Below are 25,917 nucleotides of genomic sequence, written 5' to 3' on the forward strand. Positions count from 1 at the left end.
TCACCTGTGATAACTGAAAGCTGCCAAATGAGCTGTTGAAAGGCAAAGATTGGGTAATCCTGAATATTTAACCAGGTTTAAGCTGCTCCTGAATGTGCTGTTGCATTTTTACTAAATACAGGGAATACAAAGGTCCCTGAAGTAATTCAGCATGACACCAATCCCTCCTCTGCTGCTGCACTAAATAATTATAATCACAGAAACATTTAGGTTGGAAAAGACCCTTAAGATCTTCGAGTATGACTGGAAACCCAGCACTGCCAAGTCCACAATAAACCATGTCCCTGAGTGCCACGTCCACCCTGCCCCAGGGAGAAAACATGATTACACAGCACAAGGGCTCCTGTTTTTATGAAAAAAGCTCAACTTCAGTCAATAGACTAATGCAAAGGAATGGGAAAAAGTCCAAAGCTGGAAAGATATTCCAGGAAAATACATTTTCCCCACTTCCCTTGTCCAAAAGACAAGAGCACCACCTTCTCATTTACTCTATCTCATTCTTTTTGGAAAACTGAGACTAACAGAAAATCTGAGCTCTCTGCAGCAAAGCCAAGTGACACTTTGGATCACTGCTATGCTCTGCACCACAGAAGAACCTGGAGTCAGATATCCTACTGAGGAAGCAGAATCCACACTTTGGGGTCACACACCAGCCACAAGCACCCTGAGCTGGGCCTCTTTAGAATAATTTCTATCCTCCTCCATGTCAGGGTCCTTATTCATTTGCCATGCCAAAATACTTAATTACTTTGTAATTCCTCGACCTAGCAAAATGAATTTTAATTCTATTTGGAGCTATACACTAATTATACCCTTAATTATTAATCAAGCAAGAAGCATACTCTTTACTGTGCAACATCCAGAATGCTCATTTTAAAGGATGATTTTTCAAATTTCTTTTTTTTTTTTTTCAGACTTCATAAAACATCTGAAACGGTACCACAGAAGCTGAGCATTTCAAAAGCCTGTTTCATCAGCATGCTCAAGTCAGGATTGCCACTCCTGGAGTTGAAAGGGACCAAAGCCATCCCTGTCACAGCACTCTGTGATGGGAGAGGCAGGATCAGGAAGAGGAATGTGGGACCCATCTGCTCCCTCTGCAAAGGCACTGGCAGAACAGGTCATGCTTCCCATGGCTGTGCAGAGGACACGCTGCAGGGTTTGTGCAGGAAGGTCAAAGGCATCTGAAATCTTTGACAGAAGGGGGATTTGGTTGCTTAGTAACACCCAGAACTGTACAGAACTTTTTCTATAGAAAAAAAAATATTATGGGCAAAAAAAAAAAAAGAAAGAGCATAATATTTGATTTTTGTTCAAGTATCCTATCTGATGTAATGTGGAGGCTGCTACTTGTCAGCCCAGCACTGCACAGGGGAGGCAGGAGCCATTCCCAAGCTTCTCTTCTCTTTGGAGTCCCTCACACTTGTACAGTGATTCCCAACATACCTTAAAGGCTTTGCCTTTTATTTAGATACAGGTGTGATAAACATTTAAAACAGTCAAGACTGTACTGATCTCTCAAACAGGATTCTACAAGACAAAGTGTTATGAAGAGAAAAATAATGGAAAGAGGGAAATTTTCCAGGAAATTTTCCCACACAGAAAAAAACATTGTGGTGTTTGTTATAGCCAAGTATTTAAAACTAACTTTTGTTCTTCACTAAGTGGCCAATATTAATTTACTAACAGGTCAGAGAGGGAACAATACATTGGATCTGTTCTGCACTGCATTGATTGCTCTCCACACCACTTGTCTAACATGCATTACAAAATCAATACAAAACACAGGCCCCTGAGAAGGGAGGGGGAGTTTATGCAGGGAAATGAAATGATGAAAGCTGAAAAAAAAATCTCACTGCAGCCAAAAGTGTACAAGTACATTTTGTATTTCTTAAATAAAACACTTTTATAGGCAGGCCATACAATAACCACACTTTTCAGCAAGCACTTCCTTTGCTATAATTCTCCTTTTTTTGGTGATTGCCTTTTATCTCATCGTGATTAAGTATTTTAGCTATGTGGAGAATATGGAAATTATAATGAGCCCGCTAAAAGCAGAGGTAAAAGATTTCAAATTAAACATTCCGAAAACACTGGAAACATTTAGGAATCTACAAAGAACACCATCTTGTTGCAACAGATGTTAAAATAAACAAATAAAGAATCCCACTCTTCCAGCATTAACCTTCTGCCACTGGATGGTGTCAGAGATCTGTGAACAGAATCCCATACCCAGGCTATCAGAATAATCTGCCCTTCCCCTGCCCTGCAGCCAGCTGAGAAAAGGTGAAAATTCACAGGGCTGGAGCCTGTGGGGCTTTTTTTGTTGCTGTGTTTTATTGTTTGGGGGTTTTGTGTCTGTGTGTGTTTGTTTTGTTTTTTTCTAAACTGGATTCTATGAAGAGAATGGCTTTCTAATTAGAAGTTTTTGTCTTCTGACATATATTACTGTCAACAACACTCCACAGAAAGCCTGGAAAGATGTAATTTTATCGGCATGCACCTTCAGGCTTTGTAATCTAAACATCCTCCTGCTGAAAACCTGGCTTCTGGAACAACCTCTGAGTCTGTGTCAATGCAATCTCAATTTACACTTCTGTGGACCTGAAATCTCTGCTACCAGTGGCAAAACAAATGTACTCAACTCACTACCAAAAAATCCTAATAATAAATATTCTGTCTAAGCAGGTCTCTACCAGGGGTAAGGTTACACCAGCACACACTGTGGGAGGCTGAATGAAAATCAAACCAATAAAACACAACCAGTCATACTCCAATGCAGGATTTGGATTGTGTTCCTCACTCACTTGGCCTGCCATAAACCCAAGAGGAACAGGCTAAATGGGCACTGCTCAGTGCTGATGCTTAGAGAGGATGCAGGATTCTGCAATGCCATTTTCAGGTAAATAATCTATAAGGGATAAGACACACTTATATACATTTGCTATGTGCTAACAAATAGATGAATAATATAAAAAATATTCTGATTGACTCAAAACATTCTGTTATGACAAAAAACGTCACAATATGCAGAATGTCAATTATTATTTGTGACATGAGCAGTTATATACATTTGCTATGTGCTAACAAATAGATGAATAATACAAAAAATATTCGGATTGACCCAAAACATTCTGTTATGACAAAAAAAGTCACAATATGCAGAATGTCAATTATTATTAGACATGAGAAGGTTGTGCCCACGTTACAGGATCCCTAGCAGGGGTCCAGCTTGGCCATGCTGCTCTGCTGAGTGCACTGAGCCACATCTCCCCCAGCAGGGATCAGGCAATGAATGCTCTCCTGTCTTCCCACAGCCTGGAAAATTGGGGCCTCTCAGGTCCCAAAGAGAGGTACTGGAGAATCAGGTTTGAATTCATCACTAGTTAACCTTCTTCAACAACATTTGATGTGAGGTGTAGCTGGTGCCAAGCTTTAATTAGTGACCTTTAGGTAGTAACATACACAGTTTTGGTGGCTTACATAACCAACTCCCACTGACTATCTGTAAAAGACAATTAAACTCTTCTGTCCACTCCATTTGCCCTTTCCTACCTTAAAATTTCCCCAAAGAATATTTTAATCTCTCCTTCTGCCTCATGTTTACATCCTAACAGGGAAGGGCACATTTAAATTTGTGCTGAATGTTTAAACCCAAGATGCCTGTATAGGCTGGTCTGAATGAAGTTCTAAGTGTGACTTTGCAATATCCCATTCTTCTCTCTTGACGGGAAATTTGGGATACTAAAAATCAAAAAATCAGGCACACATACTAACCTATACCTACAAACAAGATACACAAGCTGGAGCAAAATTTCACTTCTGTGTAAAAGATTTCTGAAGATACTAGAATATTTCGGATTCTGAAGAACACACAAGGTCACTGATCACATGAATGAAAAATATAAAAAAATTTGCATTCAGACATGTGAATAAAAAGCAACTTGTTTGTATCTGAATTTCAATATATTAAGTAGCTATGATTCCTCCCAGTCCTTCTTGCCCTTTGACCAGAGAAAGAGAGTATTCATTTTTTGAAAGAGAGAGGATATAAAATTTCCAGCATAGGAAATAGATATCTAATTCACAATTCTTTTTTATTCTTCCCTCTTTTCATCTAACTCTGAGCTACATAAATGAGAAGCAAGGCTTGGCTTCCCTTCAGCACTCCTAGTCAGTTTTCACACAACTTAAGTGAAGTGTATTACATTTTAAAGGGAAAAAATCCTGCATAAACCCAGCAGCAGTTACTTTTCTATCTGTAGAAGATGAAATCTGGAATATGTGGATTCTCCATTGGTCCATGAGCTTTTTGAACAATAATCCTGTGTCTCAGCTGGTGAGTTCTTTACTGATAAGGCAAGCAAACATATGTAATTATAAAGTTACCATTTTCAAAGAGGAGAGTAATCCTTTCTTTATCCACTGGTAAAACGGCTTGTAATTATTATACAACTGAGAACAAAGATTTGTCCACAGAATCCTACTAAATCAAGACAGATTTGACTGATTAAAACTCTAGTCATCAAGACACTTATAGTACAGTGCATGTGGGCAACGAGTCTTTAAAGTGCAGGACACAAATCTGTTAGATTTATGGGAATAATCACAAACCTTCTGCTGGGAAAATGTTCAAAATGGAAACCCAAAAGAGTGCTTGCTCCTTTTTCTCCTTTTGAACTGCAAAATGTAATCAGTGATGTTTTAAAAAGTCTTGAGTAGTCTTATTACTTCCACAGCACTCATTATTAATTCAAAATCTTTATAAGTTTAAATAACCTGGTGTGAGTTCAAAGAACAATGAAGATGATAAGGAATCCAGAGAGATTGATTTCTGAGGAAAGATTAAAAGGACCAAATATACATGTATTGCTTGGTTAGGTGATCAAGGAGGCAGAGAAAACAGCAGTGACTTGCTAACAGTTCCAAAATACAACATCTGAAGGTTGTAAACATCACAGCTCTTTGTTTAGGATGAACATGAGGCATAAGAGAAGGAATTTAAAAAAATTGAGATAAAGATTATGCAAAAGTGGGAGCTTGCTGTATTATTCTGGGAGAGAGCTTCCTAAAGAAAATGTGGTACTGCCACTTCCAGAGTCAGCAAACAGTCTAGGAGAAACATTGTCACAGCTCTAGCGAAGAGTGAGCAGCCCTGGGAAGATGGTAACACAAAGATGTTTGCATTTAAGTCTGTATTTGACACTCTGTAGATTCAGCTTCAATCTCTTTCGAATTTTCTCATTCGAAAATGACTCAAAGGCCACAGGCACAAGAGGATCAGGCACCCCTGCAGGAGTTTCACTCTTCTGTACAATCATGGAATTATCAAAATTACAGGAGAAAGGCCAAGCACAGTGGCAGACCCAGCAGAGTGCAGTTTAAAATGACCAATTGCTCTTGTTTCTTTTATAACAGTTTCAAATATCACAACAGAAATATCTTGTTCATAGGAAAAACTAATGGCTTTTGCAATATCTTCACTTAAAAAGCAGCAGCTACAGCAGTTGAGAAGTCTCGCAAATCTGACAGATAAACTTTTTCTCAGCTGTGAAAGACAGGAAAAGTTTTTTTGCTATGACAAAAAGTGAAACAGCATTGCCTAGAGCTGATAAACAATGAGATTTTATATAATGAAACTTTTCTGCTTCTAAGCAACATCCATCAGTCTCTCCTTCATCCATATTAAACTTTTTACTCAGTCTCTAAAGGTGTTGACTGGTGCTGTGCCATCCAAAGAAAATTTTCACAATTTGTTTCTAAAATCCATTTTAGGGTAGTCAAACTTCCAGCAGAATCCATGCCAGCACGTGCAGTGCAGGATGAGAATGAGGGAGGGGAAGGCTCTGCTTTCTCCTGAAACACAAAAGGAGCATCCCCCTCAGCAAAGGGCTCCTGCATCCTCAGGAATCCCAGGGAGGGTGATTTTTGAAAAGTAAAAAGCCTGATGTACTCAGAACATGCTTTCCTCTCCCTTGTATCACAGTGTGAAAACCACCTCAGTATTGCATCTCATGTCCATAAAGGGATGCATTTCCTCCTTTCAGCACCACTGCAGAGTGACAGGACATTTTATGCTCTTTACACACACACAGACATGAATATGGACGGTTTTCAGTAAGAGGCCTTACAACCCACCCAGAAATCCCTCTGTTTTCCAAACCTACTTGGCCAGAAAGAAATATTTTCAGCTTACCAGGGCTGGGTGCTGATTGCAATCAAGGCACTTTTCACTCAGTGGCAGAAGATTCTCCCTCCTTCAGGGCACTTCTCAGAAACTACAGGCAGAACTCCACACCCACTGCCATTAAAGTCTGTAAGTGTCAAAGAGTGCTTGTCCTCCCCTCTCTATGGCTTTTTTATTTCTTGTGAAACAATGCTGGATGCACTAAAGAAAAAAATATTCCTCACCATTACCAAATCTTCTGGTTTTTATTGGATTTTAGCTGGACTGGGGGTTTGGGCAGAGGAACAAGTTACAGTAATTTCTCTCTCAAAAATACTGTTTCTAACATCTTCCTTTTAATTGACACTGGTGCAAATTTAAAAAAAAATCCTGTATTTTGCTGCAGGTTTGGCAATAATGGAATTGCATTCTAAAAAGGAATACCTTCCAGTAAACATAAACTTGCATCAAAATAATTTAAATTTGCATTGCAAATCTTACAGGCAAACTCATAATGCTTCCATTGCAAAATTTCCTTGCTTCCAGTACCACCAGGGTCCATAAATGCAGAAATATGAGTTTATTGACTTCAGGTTGTGCTATGGCTGAAGAATTTGACATATTCTTATTATGTGGAACCAATATGTTTACGAGAAGAAGAAATTCTGAGTGAATTACTGAGAACCTGAGGGCTGATTTTGTCTGATTCCAGCAGCACTCACCTTCCAGCCTGACCACCAGAGGTACTTTCAGCTCGAGCTCTTGGCAGGCTTTGGTGATACCATTGGCTATGATGGCACAGTTCACAATCCCACCAAAAATGTTCACAAGGATTGCTTCAACCTGAAGGAAAGAAACCAAGAAGGAATTGAGTGCAGGTGTGTTTATGCTTTGACTTTGTTTTTTTAAATAAACACAGGTAAAAGATTCAAACCAGGATACCAATTGCTCTCTGTCAGACAGATTCTGATTTATGGAAGGTACAAGCTTCACCTCTGCACTCAGAGAACTTGAGTCTGAGTCTATTATTGCTTCAGTGTACAGCAGTGATTAATTGTCTTGGTCTAAACCTGGGCATAGTAATTAATGTCATAATTATTTACAAAAAAAAGGGAATTTCTACCTATAACTATAAAATAAAAGACCTTATACAAGCTATAGTTTGATTATTTTTAAAATGTATTGAATAATCATCAGAGGTTGGAGCTCAGAAAACACAGGGCATGAATGTGTGATGCACATGCAATGAAATATTCATGTGGACACTTCACAAAACAATCTGGATCTTCACTTTATCATAAGCACGACAGAGGAAAAGGTAATAAACTTGCCCTGACTTGATAAAGAGGAGTAAAAATCCCTTCTAATTAACAAGGAGAGGCATGTAATGAAGAGCATTCATTACAACAGGTTAACTGATAACCTCAAAAAACTGCTATTCATCAGTTTCTGGAAACTGCAATTTCTCCACCTGATTCACAATTAAATTGCCCTTCACAACATACAAGACATTAATACACAAAAGATATTAATATGATTTCTTTCCACTTGGTAAGGCAGCAGAACATTAACCCAAGCCCATATTCCAGGCTCCCAACCATGCCTTATCCCCTTGAGGGCACCACAGGGATGCAGCCCTGCTGCTCCCCATTCCACCCTGGGGCTAACCCACAACTTTGGGGTGCTCCACAAGGAGCTTCAGTGGGTGTCACAAACAAGCTTTGCCACAATTGTGTTGACTCAAAAGCCGAGAGGATGGAGAAGGGATTAGGTGTGAAGGAATGAAATATCACTGCATTGCACTGGTGCAGGATGTCAGCTGCAATTATGCTCAGCTCACTGCACCACAGGAAGGGATTCACTCTGCCCAGCTCCAGCTAGCCAGGCTCACACCAGCACCAGGAAAATTCCCCGAGGCCACCCAGGTTTATAGCTCTGCACAATCAGGTTTTACATCTCCCCACAGACAAAATGTGACAATTCACTCCTGCGACGTGCACTCACACCCAGTTCAGCAGGTAGTAATACTGCCATCCACAGTGCAAAAGGAAAACACAACATCCCAACAAATGCTTACTTCCTATAAGACAGGGACACCTTTCACTAGACCAGGCTGCTCAAAAGATGATCCAGTGCATTTTGAGTTCGTGGAGACTGTGTATAGCTCATGGCATGGCTTCCTCAGCAGAGCACAGGCACCAGAAGGAAATTTATAACCCAGTCAAACAAGAACATACAATTTAATTGATTTTATAACTCTTCCTTATACTCATATTAAATACATGCAGTTAACCATTAACCAGTTAAGTGTTTTCTGTATTTTCAGCTGGTGATGCCATTGCAGTCATTTATCTCACCTTTGTGTTACAAGTTCCTTAACTCTGCAGAAGCTACCAAGAGTAAAACCATAGAAGGGCCCTTCTCTGCCTTGTTCCCACGCTTGTGCACACAGCAATATTCCTGGTGTTAGCAAGTAAAACCTAAGAGGAAAAACAGAGCCCTTCCAACTCTTATCCTATTAACCCTCATGGCAGAGATTTTTCCGTGCAGAAGACTTTGGTGTTAAAACATTCTGGTGATGGATTCTAGCAGTAGGACACGCCACAGACAGCACTCCACCCTTCCTAACACATCCTCCTAATTCAGGGACATTGCAGCAGACATGTGACAGATCAACTTAACCAAGTGTGTTTACATTAGTAGAGATAAGGAGGAGGATTTCATGCCCACCACAGATATTTTAATTCCTAGCACAGACTTTTTCATTTAGGGATCTGCTTTTCAGCTTTCAAGCTGAATTCTAATCATGTCTTCTAATCCATTGGCAGCAAGAGGAAAAAAAAAATGAAGGAAATTAGATGCAGCTTGGATAATTGATGTTTGTGTGCTTGGCTTTAATAAAAATACACTGTTAAATTAGAGAGGAGTCTAAAAGGATTCAATCAATAAGAAACTGAATCAGGTAGGGAATTCGATCTTGGGTTTTATCGTAATCTTCCAAATAAGCCAGAAGATCAGTTCAAATGATGCTGAGATTCACTTTAACTCTGCTGAAATCTGTGAACATTGTTTATATCTGCTTCTGTAGCCTGACTAGATCCTGCATTTCCAGATGAAAGAATTTTAGCATTCAGACACAGTGGACGGATGAAGAGGTTTTCAGTGTTTCACGTGCACAGAGAATGCACTGTCTCTGTATTATTTAAGTCTGTGAGGAAAATAAACCTCCTGCAGCATATCAGAACCATTCTGTATCCACATGCTCAGCATCTAATGCCTATGGACTATTAGACATACCAAGGAGAGGGCAAACTGCCTGCATACAAGACAGGTTACTAAACAGCATCATTATTCTAATAAACATTTTTACCTACCAGAATGCCTTATAAATGTTTCTTGTATTTCAGCAACATTGCTAAGGAAACAAAAGCTAGTAGCATATCCATGGGTCAAGCCTTTTTAATGCAGAAAAACAACTGACATTTGTGAAATCCCCACAAAATGTACTTGCAACTGATTATGGATTCCTCTGGAGAAATAAGGGAACCCACAATGGCATGGAAACATCAGCACCAGTGTTGGTCAAACCCCACAGTCTCCCAGGCCTCAGCAGCAGTGCTGGGAAGCCAAAGGAATGGAAGCTGAGTGCTGCATTCTGTTTTCATGCTAGATTTGGTGTTAAATCTTGGCAAATACTGGAACAGCCATTAATCCCACAGCTCTAAGTGCTGTGTGAACAGCTGTGCAGACTCTGAGAGTATTTTCTCTATAGATGAAAGTGGATATAAGTAGGTATGGATAGCTCTATCTATGTAAAATGCCACTTTATTACTAAAATTAATAGTTTTAATTTCTAGTCACTTTTTGGTAAAGTCAGCCTTGACAAAGCCTGCAATTCTGTTTTGAATGTTTGGCACCAACAAAAGCCCCACATAAATGTAACAGTGTGCTAACCAAAATATTGGTGTTAGGAGCTTGCTGCTAGAATTGAATTGGATCCTCCAATTGTTTCTTCCCTCGTCCCTTCAGCAGAGCAAACACCAGTGGAAGGATGATATCTCAGATCACTCAAACATGCCCCAGCCTGGGGGATGCTCACACTGCTGGGTGCTGGACACAAGCAATGAAGATCCAGATGTATTCCCAGCCCAGGGAGGGAGAATAAAGTTGGATCATCTACAGCTGGAGCCAGACATCCAGTACTGCAAACATCCAGAAGCCTGACAATCACTGTCATGTAAAACTTTCATATTCTGATTTTCAGAGATGTTTTACACCTCAAATCCCAGGGAATCACAGCTAAAAGAAGGACATTGCCTTTTAAGAGCTAAATAGCAACATTAAGGAAAAAAACAAACCACTGGGTAAAATGGGATACAAAGTTCTTCAGTTTGAGTCTAATGAAGTACATTTAATCCTTCCTACCAGTCCACTGGTGTTTAATATTCATTCATTCATAGTTTACCAAACTTGTTTCAATGCAAAAGAAGCAGATTATATCCAATTCTCAATACAAAGTAATAAAATGCCCACAGTTGTGTCTTCACTCTTTATCCTTCTGCTCCAACAGATAAGTCAGATGCAAACATTTTTATATATCACTGTATTATTACAGCTTGGACCACAGGTCAAATATAACTTTTTCTTATTTGGTTTTGAAATATTACTCTAATCCTCTATCTTTTTATATCAGAGAACATTTATGGTTCATCTGAAAAAAAAAAAAAAAGATTAAGCTTTCTGTATCTGAGCAGTATGAAAGATTTATAAACACAAAAACATTTGCTTAAAACACCCACTAGAGGACAGTGCAATTCAATGTGGAAAAGGGATATAAAAATATCTTTGGAGAGGAGAGCAGGGTTATTTTTTCTACTTAAAGACAAATGATATGATTTAACTTTATAAAAATTATGCAGAATATCATTCTGCCTCTTTGGGATGGAACTTTGAAAGTCTGAAAGTTATAAGTTTAAAGACGTTGAGTCAACAAACAGCAAAGCAGGAAAGCTTGCAGTCAGGTGAAGAAATACTGACATTGGCAATTTTGAATGTCTTGCACTATTCTAAAACAGGTCAAGGTTTAAAATTCACTGGCAATGTACCTGCTGCCCTAGCAGGAAAGAAACTCTGATGAACCTCCAAAACATAATTCAGATTTTCCTGTCTGGGGCATCCCAACTGCTAGGTAAGAAAAGCAGATTAAGGATTTTGCCCAAAGCTAATTTTTGGTCTGTACAGGCTCCTGAACAAGGCAAATCTCAGTGAGAGCAAACACCAGGTTCTGCCACATCCCTCTGTTGTGTGTGGAGCCCCATTCTTGGATGGCAGGTGAGAGGGCAGCACCTGGCTGGCACTGGAGAGAAGCCTTTTGGAAATGCATCTCCTTTAAGGCATGCTAAGAGTCCAAAACACCACATTTTTGCAAAGTCAAAGCTTTGCAGATCCAGTTTCTGATGTGCTGAAACAGCCACCTACAGTTTTCAGTCCTCCCTGCTTACAGGGAATTCAGGATCTAGAACAGGACAGGAATTTATTGGCTTTTGCTGGTTTGAAAACAATTCAGCAACAATCCTCTGCTACCTGACCAGATTCCAGGGTGTGGCCCTTCCCTGGGGTATGAAAACCAGGCAGGCAAGGAGGGGTCTGGAGCAGGGAGAGCTCTGGTGCTCTCCAATACCAAAGATATCCCTCAGAATGGACCACCAGGAACATCCCTGCTGAGGGATTTTGTCTTAATTCTCTGTAGCACTGACACAAAAATAAAAATTACAGGATCAGAGCTCATTAATGGAATGAGATGAAACGATGAGTGGCAAATTACACATCAGAGTACCACAGTGGAAGCAGTCCCCAGAGAGTCTCCTTCATTCCTTTGCCCAGCTCCAAGCAGTGCATGTTTTGGGAACAGAAATATTCCAGTTCTGTACACACAGCCTCCTTCAAATTCCAAAATATCATGGCAGGCAGCAGTGTGATCTCAGGAACCTCCATTTCAGTGAATTTCAGTGAGAAGTCTCACTGTTTTGGGAAGGTTTCCTCACCTGCAGGACACACACTCTGCCCCCCCTGAGCCCTGGCACACTCACATCCATCACAATAATCCATCACCCCTTGGTCTGGGATCAACTTCAGATGTGTTTAGGAAGCTGCAAACCATCCCTTGCTTCCTGTGCTCCCACCTGGCCAGGTCTCGGGCAGATCCTGCCCAGGAGCCACAGCCCCCCAGGTTAATGCAGAGCAGAGTTAATTAATCCCACTCCATCATCCAGGCACAGCAGCCTTGCAGGCACGTTCTTTCACTGATAGGAAGCACAACCAGCTCCTAATATAATCCTTATCTATGGTAATAAGGGAAAAGAATAAAGAGAAGGAAAACAAAAGGTTGAGACCACAAAGTACCATTCTGAAGTATACTTGAGAATAAGGACAATAGCCTTTAGAACTGTTTTGGGGACATAATGCAGCGGGTAGTTGATAGAAAAATTGTATTTTTGGTGCAAATATGGCAGGATAACTTTTCTACCAGATCATTTGGAATAAATTTGTTCTGACCCTCTTTTAAATATCTGAGCTTCAACGTGATGAACCCCTGAATGAGCAGAGCAGACTTCAGAACAACCCAGGGAAGACAACAACCTATACAACCACAAATTGCAAGGCTGAAAAAACCACACATCACCAATTCTTGTGTGTCAGATGAGAGCACAGTCTTTCAGATTGCCTTTAAATTCCTCTCTGTGCACCCAGAGCTAAGGGCAGCTGCACGTTTGGGCCTGATTTGGGGGACATTAATCCAGCAGAACCAAGAGGCACACACACCACCCCTCTTTAGGCACAAGCAGTGCACAGTGGTCATTAAACACTCAGGGAACTCCTATTGACTGCTCCATATTAGCATGGTAAGTTATAGAACCCTCCAAACCCACTCATCCAAGGCAGTTTATACAGCAGCATGACTGCAAGTAGTTCCTCCACAACAGCAAAGTCTATAAAAATTGATCCAATATTTGCTGAATTTTGCCTCAGCACTTCAGATTAATTTCTCAGAGGCACATCATACACCTTCTCTAATGTTTTTGCTGTCTGAAGTTTCAATTAGATTTTTGCTAAGCTATAATCATCTTCCTGAAAAATAATGCAGCAGTGTCATCATTATTGAAGCATGTGACACAGGAGGTAGCAACGTGCCCCTGTTATTCCAACATCTTCTGCCCTGGGGTGCCTCTGCACAGTTTCATCATCCTTTATGGGGTGTTAAAAGACAAAAAGGTCAGACAAGTTTAAATTATTTGAGCTAACTGCAATATTCTTCAAAAGAGGGAGCACCTGGAGAGTGGATATATGGATATATATGACGGATATATGGATATATACGATGGATATATGGATATATATGATGGATATATGATGAAATGGAGCTGCTGCAGGACACAGTCCACAGCGTGGGCTGCTGCCAGGTGAGTTGTTCAAAGAGTAAGTCACACTGGATGGTGTGTGTGGTGTGTGGCAGGCTCCTAGCAAATTACCAAAGCCAATGCTGTGAAATGGCATAATCACAAATATCCACAACAAGGCCTGACTAAACAGAAATGCTGATTTGATCACTTTCTGTACAAGACTTTCTGTTTAATTCAACAGCCAGTTGAAAATGAATGTATTATCAGTTTGGAGACATCTCAAGGTGTGCCTTCTCTCTTCCTTCTAGTTTGACTTTCTCCCAAGTCCAGCTAGAATGTGCCTTGCTCCAAACAGAGTTACTTCACAATTCAGGCAAGGAAAACACAAAAACCAAACCACCAAAAACCAAAGCCCTCCTAAGATCTGAAATCTTGATGTGAATAATATTTGACGTCAATTAGTGAAATTTATTTCCTGAAACAGAAAGTCACCAGAACCTATCTTTACTTCCTCTTTAGAAATAGCCTTAGAAATACAAATACTGTGTTTATTTGGAGTATCAAAGTACTAAGTAAAAGTACTCATCACATGAGAAAAGAGAGATGAAGAAGAGTGATCCTTGTGCTCTAGAAAGAATTGAGATCTTCCTTTTTGTCACCTGAGAAACACCTCTGACTTCTATTCCCCATGCAGAAGAGAATGAAATGCTATAGAAGTTACTATCTAGGTCAGGCTGCATTTCTTAGTAAGACAATGGAAACTTTTAAAAAGGAATTCTGCACTTCAAGAAGCTTAATTAAAGTACAAAAATGCATTGTCATGGGTACTGAACTGCATGTACACATCTGAAATCTCCAAATAATTAAAACATGTTCTTTTACAGTAACATTGCAGTCATCAAAAACGTGAATTGCTGTCCTCATTAGGTTCCAAATTACTACCACATAAAAATCAGCTCACTTTTAACATGTACTAAACTACAGCAGAACTAGTAAGACTCAGAAAGGTACTTAGAAGAGTGATAAGGACACAGGACAAGCTTTGTATTCAGATATTCTAAATAAACCACAACTTTCCGTCTTAGCAGAGGAAACAGAAAGAGGATTCAGAGCCAAGCCCAAAAACTAGCAAGGGAAAAAGGCAACCAGGTGCAATCGTTTTGTACCTGCCTCCAGATATTTTTTTTTTCTTAGTCCTTAATTCTCTAAATGAGACAGTGACAATACAAAAGGGGTCTTTTTACTGTTATTTTCAGATACAGCATACAGCAATATTTAGAAATGCTGCCATAGGATATTGGTTATGTCAAGAGTTTATATGAGTTGAGAATATACAGCAACAAATTCCTGGAAGCAAACAACCAAAGACTTGTTAGTACAAGAATATCAAAGATCACTAGGAAGCATCCTCAGACTCTTGTCCTCTTCTTGAGCTCCTCTTTACCTGCCTCTGGCTGCTGCTGGAGAAAACAGATCAGATCAAGACAGGTCCAGATCTTACTCAGTGCAGATGCATTCTTCCAGTAAAGCACAGTTTACATTTCTTTAATATATCTATGCAACCCTTTTCTAAATTAAATCACAAAATAATTGGTGTCTGAGTCATATGTATCTTTGACAAGTAAAAATCACTGATGTCACTTCAGTTTTCCTAATAATTTAACCTATCATCTTCATCTTTACTAACCTTTTTTCACCTATTTTCTGTATTAAGAAGGGAATCACCTTCAGAGAAATAACTATGTGATAATAATCTCCCATCCACTTTTCACAAGTTTATCAAAGTATCTTGTAATAAAAGCAGAACTGCATGTTTTAGCCACAAACCCAAAGTGATATAATCAGCAAATCTGAACTGTGAAAGAAGTTATAGAGCTACATTAAGAAACAGATGGAGTGAGCCAAAAACAATCACAGATAAGCCAGCAGAAAGGAACTTAACTTTAGATTAATCAAGGTTGAGATGCTCAAGGCAACCATGGGGAGTCAGGTACATTAAAATTAACAGGAGACACATGTAAATCACAGGCTGCTTCTTATATCTCACCCCAGTTCTGTACAGAACAACACATGGAATTGTAGGTGTCCCTGTTAACCATATTCCCTTGCTTTACAAGTGATTTTGTACTGTGGTCAAGAAAAATATCTATCTCAAAAAATGACTCTCCTAGACTTGTTAACTTCAATGAGAACTGGAAAAAGCTGATGAGGATTTAAAACTCCCACATTAAATTGCAAAAAAAATCACAACAAGCCTCAAATGCATGCTCTCATAACACTTGAAACTAAGCATGATGAAAACAAACAAATAGCCAGCACATACTCAGTTATACAACCAACCACATTTCACACAGCCAAGAGCTGTCACTTGGCTTCAGTAGCACTTTTTCTAAATTCAGATTTTCTGCTGGGTATCAGCAACTTAAACACAGTTCCTTGGTGCAGAATTCCAAAGATACAAAGAGGCAACTTACAAATAAAAATTAATTCAGAATCTTAATATAGTGCAAAATTCAATGGCAATGTTTAATGCTAAGCACACAAGTCCAGCAGTGTCTCATACCTTTTAATCTCAAAATCAGATAAGCAAGTACATCCACAGCAGATTACTTATTCAACAATTTGAGAGCATAAAAGTAAAGTTGCACATTTATATCTTCACATGGTGACTTTTTTTTTATTTTTAATTTCCTCCTGGATGATCGACAAAAAGGAAAAATTCCCATTATTAGAATGTATTTCCTGAGAAACATGCCTTGTTTTCCAATACACACAGTACCAAGACAAAGTCATGATCTGGGCTAAGCTGCAGAAGGGAACTGAAAATCCATATTTCAAAAGAAAACAATGCAAATGGTTATAACCAAGGAAATTATTGAAGACAGGAACAGTTGAACGCATGCATTGCATGCACTTTTTGTTAATTACTTTTTAAGCACTTACGCAGTAGTGGCTAAAGAGGAATTACATAAAAGGGAGATTACATAAAAACATTTCCAAGTGGGTGTTTCATGCTGAGCCACAGTCTGCAATAGCAGTGCTGATTAACCAGGACAGCCTTGGCTTCCCTTCCAAGGCCTTCAATGGCCCACCATAACCTCATTCATGGAATGGCTTGGGTTGAAAGGGGACTTGGAGGGGATCTCATTCCAACCCCTCTGCCACTGTCCCAGGCTGCTCCGAGTCCTGTCCAACCCGGCCTTGGACACTTCCAGGGATCCAGAGGCAGCCACAGCTCCTCTGTGCCAGGATCTTGCCACCCTCACTGGGAACAAGTTATTTCTTGTATCTGATCTCAAAGCACCACCTCTGGGTTTAAAGCCATTCCCTGTGTCCTGTCCCTCCATCCCTTGTCCCAAGTCCCCCTCCAGCTCTCTTGGAGCCCCTTTGGGCACTGGAAGGTGCTCTAAGATCTCTCTGGAGTCTCCTCCTCTCCAGGTTGAACAACCCCAGCTCTCTCAGTCTGTTTGCACAGCAGGGATGCTCCAGCACTCGGATCCTCTTTGTAGCCCTTCTCTGGACTTTCATACCTTTTCTTTTTTCAAGCACCAACAGCACAGATTCCTGCCTAAATTCTGCCTGGCCAGGTGATGACTGAAATGTTTTTCTACGAGTCCCTGCTCCAGATGTCCCTTTTTGCATGGAACTCATCACAAATGCATTTGTGTGAGACGTCAGCCCAAAGATTCTACCATGCTTTGGGGAACCAACACAAGGAACTTGAACTGAAAAAGCATTTCCTGAATTTGTTATTTGATTTGATAAAGCCATCTCCCAATGAAGTGTGGACACACTACAAACCTCAAGCTGAGCACTCTTCAAAGCCAAGATACCCTGCAGCACTCTCGACAGCTCTCACCTCAGTGACACCTTCGAGTGTTTACACAGAGCAAACAAAAGGACTCTGGTTTACTTCTGCCTAATTAAAATGTTTTAAAAGAATTTAATTATAAAATGCCAAACTACACAAATGCAAAGATCTTTCCTACAGAGAATTAGTGATGAATTGAATGATTTTTTTTTAATCAAACTGTTGGCAAGCGGTGTGGGTTTCCTGTTTGTAAACAGCCATATGAATGCTAAACATATTTATTCACAACTTGACACGAAATACAGCTCTGTAATTAATCATTTCCCTATCTAAGTCAGAAAAAATAAACCCCCAAACTTGTACCCCCTCTTATTATGAAATAGTCAGCTACACATAAATGAATAATTATCTGAATTATCAACTATCTACAGATGTGCAGCTCTTTTCAGCCCAGACAATGGCATTCCCCTGATGCAAACTGCTAATCCCACACACATTCTCTTATTCTTTGTTTAAAGTGAGAAAATCTCCTTACTTATTAAATACGCTCAATCATGGGCTATTAAAGCTATTGTTTCAGGTTATCTATTAATTGCAGGCTCCCCTGTCTATATTCACTGCAAAGATGCCACCCCTCTTATAATCTGAAAAATGCCTGCCTGAGTGGGTAAAATGTTAAAGGCCATGGGTTAAGACTAATTCTGAAAAATAAGGTAACTCTAAGCTGTGAAAAGTTGTCACTGGAATTAACTGCTTGAAATCCTGTCTTATTTTGAGAGGCTGAGTTTCAGATATATAAAAAAAATACTCAGTAGAACTTATTTAATTTCAGTCTTAAAAATTTGCAATAATATTTTGTTTTCTATAGCAACAAGATGTTTAGATCTGAAAGGCTGTATGATTGCACTCCCTGTAAGACCTGACTTTAATCTTCTGAAATGCCAACAATTAACAGTCAATATGAAGACAGAGGAAACCATATTGCTCATGGGAAAAGACTAAATTCTTTGTGGGAATATTATATTAATCCAAAATAGATCAGAAATGTAATCTGCTGCTTGAATACAGTCCTGAATATAATGGCAGCATTTGTATGCTTTTTTCTCCACTTTAATAGGAAAAAATAAATGTACAAGATCTTTATAAGCTCAGTCTATTCAAATAGAATAAAAGTAATATGCAGTCATAGTGACCAAGTGACATCTTTGACAGACAAAAAACTGCAGGTAAAATAAAAACCAAAAAGCTACAACACACATAGTGCAGGACATGGAAGATGTGCCAAGACCTAGACTAGAACTGCATGATGCCACCTACTTCTAAAAGACCTTTTTCATTATAGTGAGCCTGGAACCAACAAAACACCAGATCTCTTACAGACTTAATGTGAGATTGCTCCAGAAATTTAATACAGTAATTTAAGAATCAATGATTTTGTTTAGATTCCTGTAACTCATTTACAGTAATGCCTTGGTGTGATGGGAAGAGAAGTGGGAAAGGCGGAGAAACAATTTAACTTTATAATCCATGAAGTCAACAAGAATGATTCTCGAATAACAACAGACAATAAAACATTCATTATCAAAGTTTCACTTCGTTGTTTGTCTTCAGTGTCTGCAGCTGACAGATACACTCATTTATAATCCTCTGCCAGTTGCAAACTGGCAAACGCTTTTGAATTAGTCCCTTGACTTGAGCCTACAAATTTAATTGTTTCCACAAACAACTGGGCAATGTTTCAAGACTTTGCTTCAAGACACCCAAAAAGTCCTATGTTGTACCTAACAGAAAAGCCAACAGGCTGTTCCTTGGCATTTCCTGGAATGAGGGTTCTGCTCAGAATTAAACACAACCTGGATGAAAAATTTAAGAAGTACCAAAAGTAATGTATCAAGAAAACCTCTTTGCCCTAAAAACTTCTGACTAGTTCCAATATTGATCCAAATTAGAAGCATATCTAAACCTCCAAGGACTTTCCTTAGGTGGTCCAAAAAAAATTGTGTGTGTTTAAATCTGCTCTGCTATATGTAATTCACTAGAAACACTTTAAGCAGAGTGAAAACTGCTGTTCATATCCATGAAGAAAAATGTTCTCCTCAGTTTTGTTACAAACCAAGAGTGAAACACTACTGAAACTCCATAAAGAATAATTTATACTTAAACAGAAAAAAAAAAATCAACAAATTAAAGCCAAGGTAAATGGTACAGTGATTACTGCCTTGCTCCTTTCATTTGGGACTATTCTGATCATATGGAATTAAACAGATTGTTTACAAGATCCTCTATGAGCACATGGTCAAAGCTATCTCAGAAACAAAATGATTACCAGTCACAACTCCAGGCAACACATGGCTGCAGACAAAATTGATGTAAATCAGAAATGAGAAGCACTGGAAAAATGTGATGGGTCCTTGTTGAAACAGTTAGTACATCTCTCAAAAATACTTATATACTTTAAAGTCATTATTTCTTGATTTTTCAGCCAGAACACAAACCACCAAATATTTGATTAACAATATATCAAGAGGGCTTGGAATTCAGAATTAAAGAATGAACTGCTAGCAAATTATGGCAACAACATAAATATACTTGCATTTCATTAATCCTTATCCAATGAATATATTCTCTCATTCACATAAAGAGAATTCTTTTATAGTCACCAGTAGCAAAAGTACAGAAATATATTAAACAATTTAAAATACCCCATTGCTACTAAATTATAACCTTACATCCATCTTTACAAATACATTTAACCACTCCAAGCATATGGATTTTATACTTGAAAAGTCAACACAACATTTTAGTAAATTTTAAAAAAATATTTCAGGAAATCTGAATAAGATGTTTTATTTTTGGTTCATAATTGCCTCTTCAGGGGTTTCTTTAACCCTCCTCTTTTAATTAGCCATCTGTTAAAGGTTATCATAGATATAATAACTAGTAGAGATGACAATTCTGATCCAAATTGGCAATACTTTTGCTTATGTTCTGTGTTTATTGATTCTGTATTCTTTTCCTTCAAGGACAGGCACTTGAAGTACAGCAAACTCAGTATTGGTGTTTCAAAGGAGGCTTAGCCAACATCACCCTTTAATGCAAATTGCCTAGGCAAGCCCAAGGACAATGACAGTCAATGTCAATGGCAGTTGGCTGTCACCAGGATGTTTGGATTCTGGTCTAGATACTTACACCAAAACTGGCCATTGCTTTTTACACTAACTCACAAGGAGCCCTCATTCAATGTCATGACCTCCGTTATTTTCTGGCCTGAACTTCAAGTTTCCATAAAATCTCCCTTCCTGCAAAACAACTATGGTTCAGCTAATCACCATCATAGCCAGCCTCTATTATTACCTGCTAGGCTTTGATTACCAGGACTTCAGCAACTCCAATATCCCTGATTTTATCTTATGGCTGCAGCTGTGAAAATGACTTCTGGAGAACACTGGAACTGGCAGAAATTGCCAAAGTGGTTCTACACTGAGAGCTTGCTGCTCCCCCTCTGGTATAAAATTCACACACAAGTTACAAAACTAGAAATAATTGTCCACTCTTCAGGCTTTGAAATCAAAACCCAGCAAGTCCTTCTTGTGTCTGCTCAAAGCCTTCCACCCCACCCAACACTGAGGAATTACAACCCTACTTCATGCCCCACACTTTTTATTTGACAAATGAACTCCACAGACCCATGGAATGGCAGAGCTGTGAAAGCTCACAGTTAATAATGCTTCATGTGAGGGACAAACTGGAATTCTTTCAAACATTTTATAGCCAAACCAACAAGATTTACTTATTGTTAAATCCTCAGTCAGGACCTACATTTAGCTACAGCCATTGGTAGGCAGGGCAAACTGTTTGAAAGCACAGAGTAATGCAATAGCTCAGCCTGTATATTGCTGAATGTGGATGCCACCAGGATGTTTGGGTTTTCACTTCACTCACTGGTTATTTTCAGGCCCTCCCCTATATGGCAAGCAATTGTAAGCATTCTTCTAAAAGCATGTTGGTCCATTCAAGAAAAAGCAAAAAAAAAAGCATGGACACTGTTCAACATTGCACACAGCTGCAAATGGTAAAGACTTAAAAGTGTACAAACCCTCAAAGAAACAAAAGCCATTGTATTGATTTCTGGATAGCTATTTTGGTTTCCCAATTATGAAAAAGCTACAGGTAGCTGTTTTCAGTATAATGTGATGCTGCAGTTGTCGCCTGTTTCTCATTAATTTTTCATTCCTACAAGAAAAAGTCTTTCCTGGGAGCACTAAGTGTCAGTGCAAGTCTGTTTCATTCACTTTTCAACACCAGACACGTATTTATTCCTAAGTTTTCAATTCCATTGCATAGCTTGCTATGCAACTTGCACACATCAACCCCAGCAGCAGACAGCTTTTCACCAAAAACTTGTAACTTGACATATACCTTGTCTTGCCTTAGGCTTAAATTGATTAATTCATCTTTCACTTGAGGTAAAGTCCCCCATTTAAAATGTTTTAGTAGGAAAAGGCAGATTTTACAAACTGAACCAGAAAAAGGACTTTCAGCATCTTTGTCACACTTCCAAATTTGGTATTATGCACAGCTGTTCAGGAAGTCTTTACCTTAATTTTGCTGTTGCTATCTACAAGAAGTTTCTGCTTTCCAGATACTCCTTCCTGTGCAAAATATGAGGGCTACAAAGCAATGGCTGTCTCAGTCTTTTCTCCTCTTAGAATTCAATTTAAGTCTCACATTCTCAGATTTTTGGCAAGAAAATGGAGTCAGAGAAGCTACTCAGAGTATCCAAAACTCACTTAAGAAACTCATAATATTACATCACTGAGTGGAACACCACAGAATAACTTTTGACAAGAGACAGTTAATATTTCAGAAGGTACCAACATACTACAGTAGGTTAACTATGGAAAAGCTCCAGGAATATATGTGGCATCTGCCTAAACTAATGATGGAGACCGAGAATTTCTTCTAAAAAAGATATATGCTAATTCAATCACAGAACTCTGACCTCAAGGCAGGGATTTTTGGTCAAATGTTTGTGGAAAGTCAGCCTAAATGATCTTAAAGGTCTTTTCTAATCTTCCAATCTGTCTCAAGGAGCACACAACAGATTTGGGGTTGTATAACCTCCATGTACAAGATTTTTGCATGCTACTGACATGAATTTGTTTTAACTCCAGAGTAACAGGGCAGTTGATCATCAGAATATCCATCAGCTGTTCCCTTGACAGCTCATTTTGATGGCAGGACACAAGATAAGAGGAGGGAAAAGAAATTAAGAATATATGGAAAGCTGTGCTGAATGCTGAATGAGCAAAGAGAGGAAGAACTCCCTGCCCCAAATGTTTTGCTCATGAATTTGCTCAGTTTTATAACCCTAACAAAGATAAAGATGAGCTGATTTTCATCTGACATTTCCCCTTTAATAGCACAAACACTCCTCATGTGCAGAATTTGGGACATCAAGCAGTGCCTTTGGGAGGTTGATGGAAAGAATCACTTCCAGGTTAGACTGCAAATGTGCATCCACTCTTCCAGGTGTCACTGTTCTCTGTCCTGCAGCTGGAGGCAAGGAATTGTGAACAGCAGCAGGACTGCCAGCTTGATTTTCACTTGTATTTGAGGCACACAGGCCACTTTGAGCCCTTTTCATCCACACAGCAAAGCTGACTTGCAGCAAATGAAATGCTACATCGAGTTATTCTGTGAAGAACTGCTGAGAATAACACTGCTGAGCACTTAAATCAAGGAAAATTACATCCTTTGGCAGGGAAACAAGACACAGGCATGTACCTACCATGTGCCTGAACAGGGGAAGGGGCTGCAGAACAAAGGGTTTTAATGGAAGCCACAACAATTCCTTTAAATGTGCAAACAGTGTTAGAAGCTCCATTACATGGCCAGTTCTTTGACCACGCAGCTGTATACAGCCTACAGTCACATTTCTACAATTGTATTTATCCTGATGTTATGAATTTGACAGTTGAATTAGTGAATAAAATAAAAGCAACCTCAGCAGTAAAAATTCAAAACTATTATCAATCCTGTAGACGAACAATATTAGTGACTGTCCACCTACAATGACATATGATAGAAGGAGAGCTACTAAACCATTCAAACCATATATTTTAGAAGTCTGTGTAATCCTTCCTCTCTCCCACTCCTCAAATATTTATTTTCCATACAATAATGACCTCAGTATTCAAGGCAGCCTTTGAAGATTAATGACCAGTGGAGGTTAATGGTCCTCAGCTATTCTTCAAACCATCAACTCCTCCCAGCCAGTCATTAATCCACAAGAAATGCCTTAATGCTTCACTTATTACTGCTTAAGCATCAAGCCTGTAAATTTTCAGGGCATTAAATCTCCAAAAGTAACCTTTTTCTCTTCACAGACCTCTATTTCAACAAAGCAGACAGATGAGATGAAAGTGACTTTGTTTTACAGGGATTCTCTCAAGTTTACCAAAGAATAGCATTTATTTGTGTTTATTTGCATCTATTTGTTTTGGGTACTAAAAAATAACATCTCCTTTCCTTTCAAAACATGGATACCAAACCTTCTTCAGCCAGCATGTCTCTGACACCTCCATAAATAAGTGTTCTACCTCAGCTCAGCCCAGCAGAGACCACAGTGGAGGATTTGGCATTGCACCACTCAGGTCACACCACCTGGTTTCTAACACAAAAATCCCACTTTTTCTCTGCCTCTGGCTGTTGGGTAATTTGGGAGAGTATTGCCACCTCCAGAGAACTTCTCCCTTTCATTCTTTACCTGCTTGGCTCTGGGTTTAACTGCATATGGAGAGTTCTACTGTAGGAGGAGGATGGAGAGACCCCGATTTCAGCCCAGGTTTCTACTCCATATTTCAACATAAGCAATCACAACAAAACCCTCCCAAGAGCCTGTTGAACTCAGCATTCTCCTGTACATAATTTTGTACACTGAAGTGGTACAGCATGAAAAATCATTGAATCACAGAATGCTTTGGGTTGAAGGGACTTGAAAGCTCCCCTAGTGAACCAAGGGCAGGGACACCTTCCACTGTCCCAGGCTGCTCCAAGCCCTGTCCAGCCTGGCCTTGGGCACTTCCAGGGATCCAGGGGCAGCCACAGCTGCTCTGAGCAACCTGTGCCAGGACCATCACAACCTCAAAACCATCACATCTCATCACCTTTCCTCCACACCATTTAGTCTTTTAAAACGTCAGGACAAATGATTTGCTTTATTGTTCCTGGATGTCAACAGAATAAGCCATCAAAAATGGCAAAAAAAAAAAAATCAAGTCTTCCTTTAAATAGTGATATGATCAATCACACAATCTATATTCATTCAGAATCAATTATACAAAAGTATCTAATGTAGACACATTTGATCTAGGCAGCCCATCAATCACCTAAAGGGTAGCCTTTCTTCACCCTTTTCTTTCCCTTTCTCTTATTCTTTTAAATGGACACCAAGTTTTATATTCTTTCCTTATTGTAATGTTCTAGCTAATAAGATGTGTTTTACAAAGTGCTCACAACTCTGACGTTCACAAGAAAATGAAAAACTCTTTGTAGGATTCAGTGTCATATGACAGACACAGCAAGATTTCATTATTCCTCAGTCATTTTCTTTGAGGAAAACACCACAACAAAACAGAGTCAGGAAAATGTTGACACTAAATTTAGAAAAAGACTAGACATAATATCAGACTATTATCATGCTCATTTATATTGGCACTCAACGAGCATTAGTTGTGAAGGCAGCAGGGCTGGCTGTCAAATGGGAGCAAATTGACAAGCTATTAGAGTGCCAACTGGAGGGATTCAATTAGAATATTTACTCCAGCACCAGCAAAGCCTTGCTTTTAAGATAAGGCAGAAATGTGGCATGTGTTGACCGGGAAATAAAGATAGAAAATTAATAGGCATAGACAGAAATGTATCACTTCCTTTCTGCTATAAAAGCTACAAACAAAGAGATTAGCTTGAAAATATTAACTCTAAAAAAGGTAATATCCAACACAAATCCAAGGAAAACAGTGTGGGCAAGTCTCTGTCATGGCTCTGTCCCAGAGACTGACAAACTCTGATCTCCTCCAAGCTACTTTGGGATCCCAGTCTTGGGATCAGCCTTGGACACTTATGCTTTGACACTGACTTTTCCCCCAAGTATTGAATAAATCAAGAAAAGCTGGGGAGTTTTTAACAATCTTTTAAGACAAAACAACATAAAAAACTACTACCCAAACCTGACAAAACCTCACCCAGACACATCTTCCCAGAATATTCTAAATTGTAACGGGCCCAGCTCAAGTGAATGGATTGAACCCCTGATATTGGCATTAAATGACACCATTCCCATGTCCTTACTAATCTTTCCAGAGTCTCAGCTTCCTCCACCAGCCAGGGGGTGAACAGAGATGTACTTGGTTGCCACTTCCTACCAGGGAGGTGGATGTGGCTCCGTGTTCAGAAGGGCCACTGCAAACCAGGGCACAGGGGCTGGAAGGACAATCCACAAATGAGGAATGCAAAGATGTTAGGAATACAAATTCCCA

At 39.3% G+C, this 25,917-nt stretch overlaps 1 protein-coding gene across 1 annotated transcript in view; it reads right to left on the reverse strand.

Annotated features, from left to right (window-relative positions):
* SUCLG2 (succinate-CoA ligase GDP-forming subunit beta) overlaps positions 1–25,917 on the reverse strand; it is a 105,230-nt gene that overhangs the window by 2,336 nt on the left and 76,977 nt on the right. The window contains exon 10 of the mRNA XM_039734373.1: positions 6,889–7,009. Within this exon, the coding sequence (XP_039590307.1) occupies positions 6,889–7,009 (121 nt within the window). The remainder of the gene's footprint in view (positions 1–6,888; positions 7,010–25,917) is intronic.

Source organism: Passer montanus, unplaced genomic scaffold (assembly GCF_014805655.1).
Source record: "Passer montanus isolate IOZ18808 unplaced genomic scaffold, ASM1480565v1 scaffold9, whole genome shotgun sequence".
NCBI classification, from domain to species: domain Eukaryota; kingdom Metazoa; phylum Chordata; class Aves; order Passeriformes; family Passeridae; genus Passer; species Passer montanus.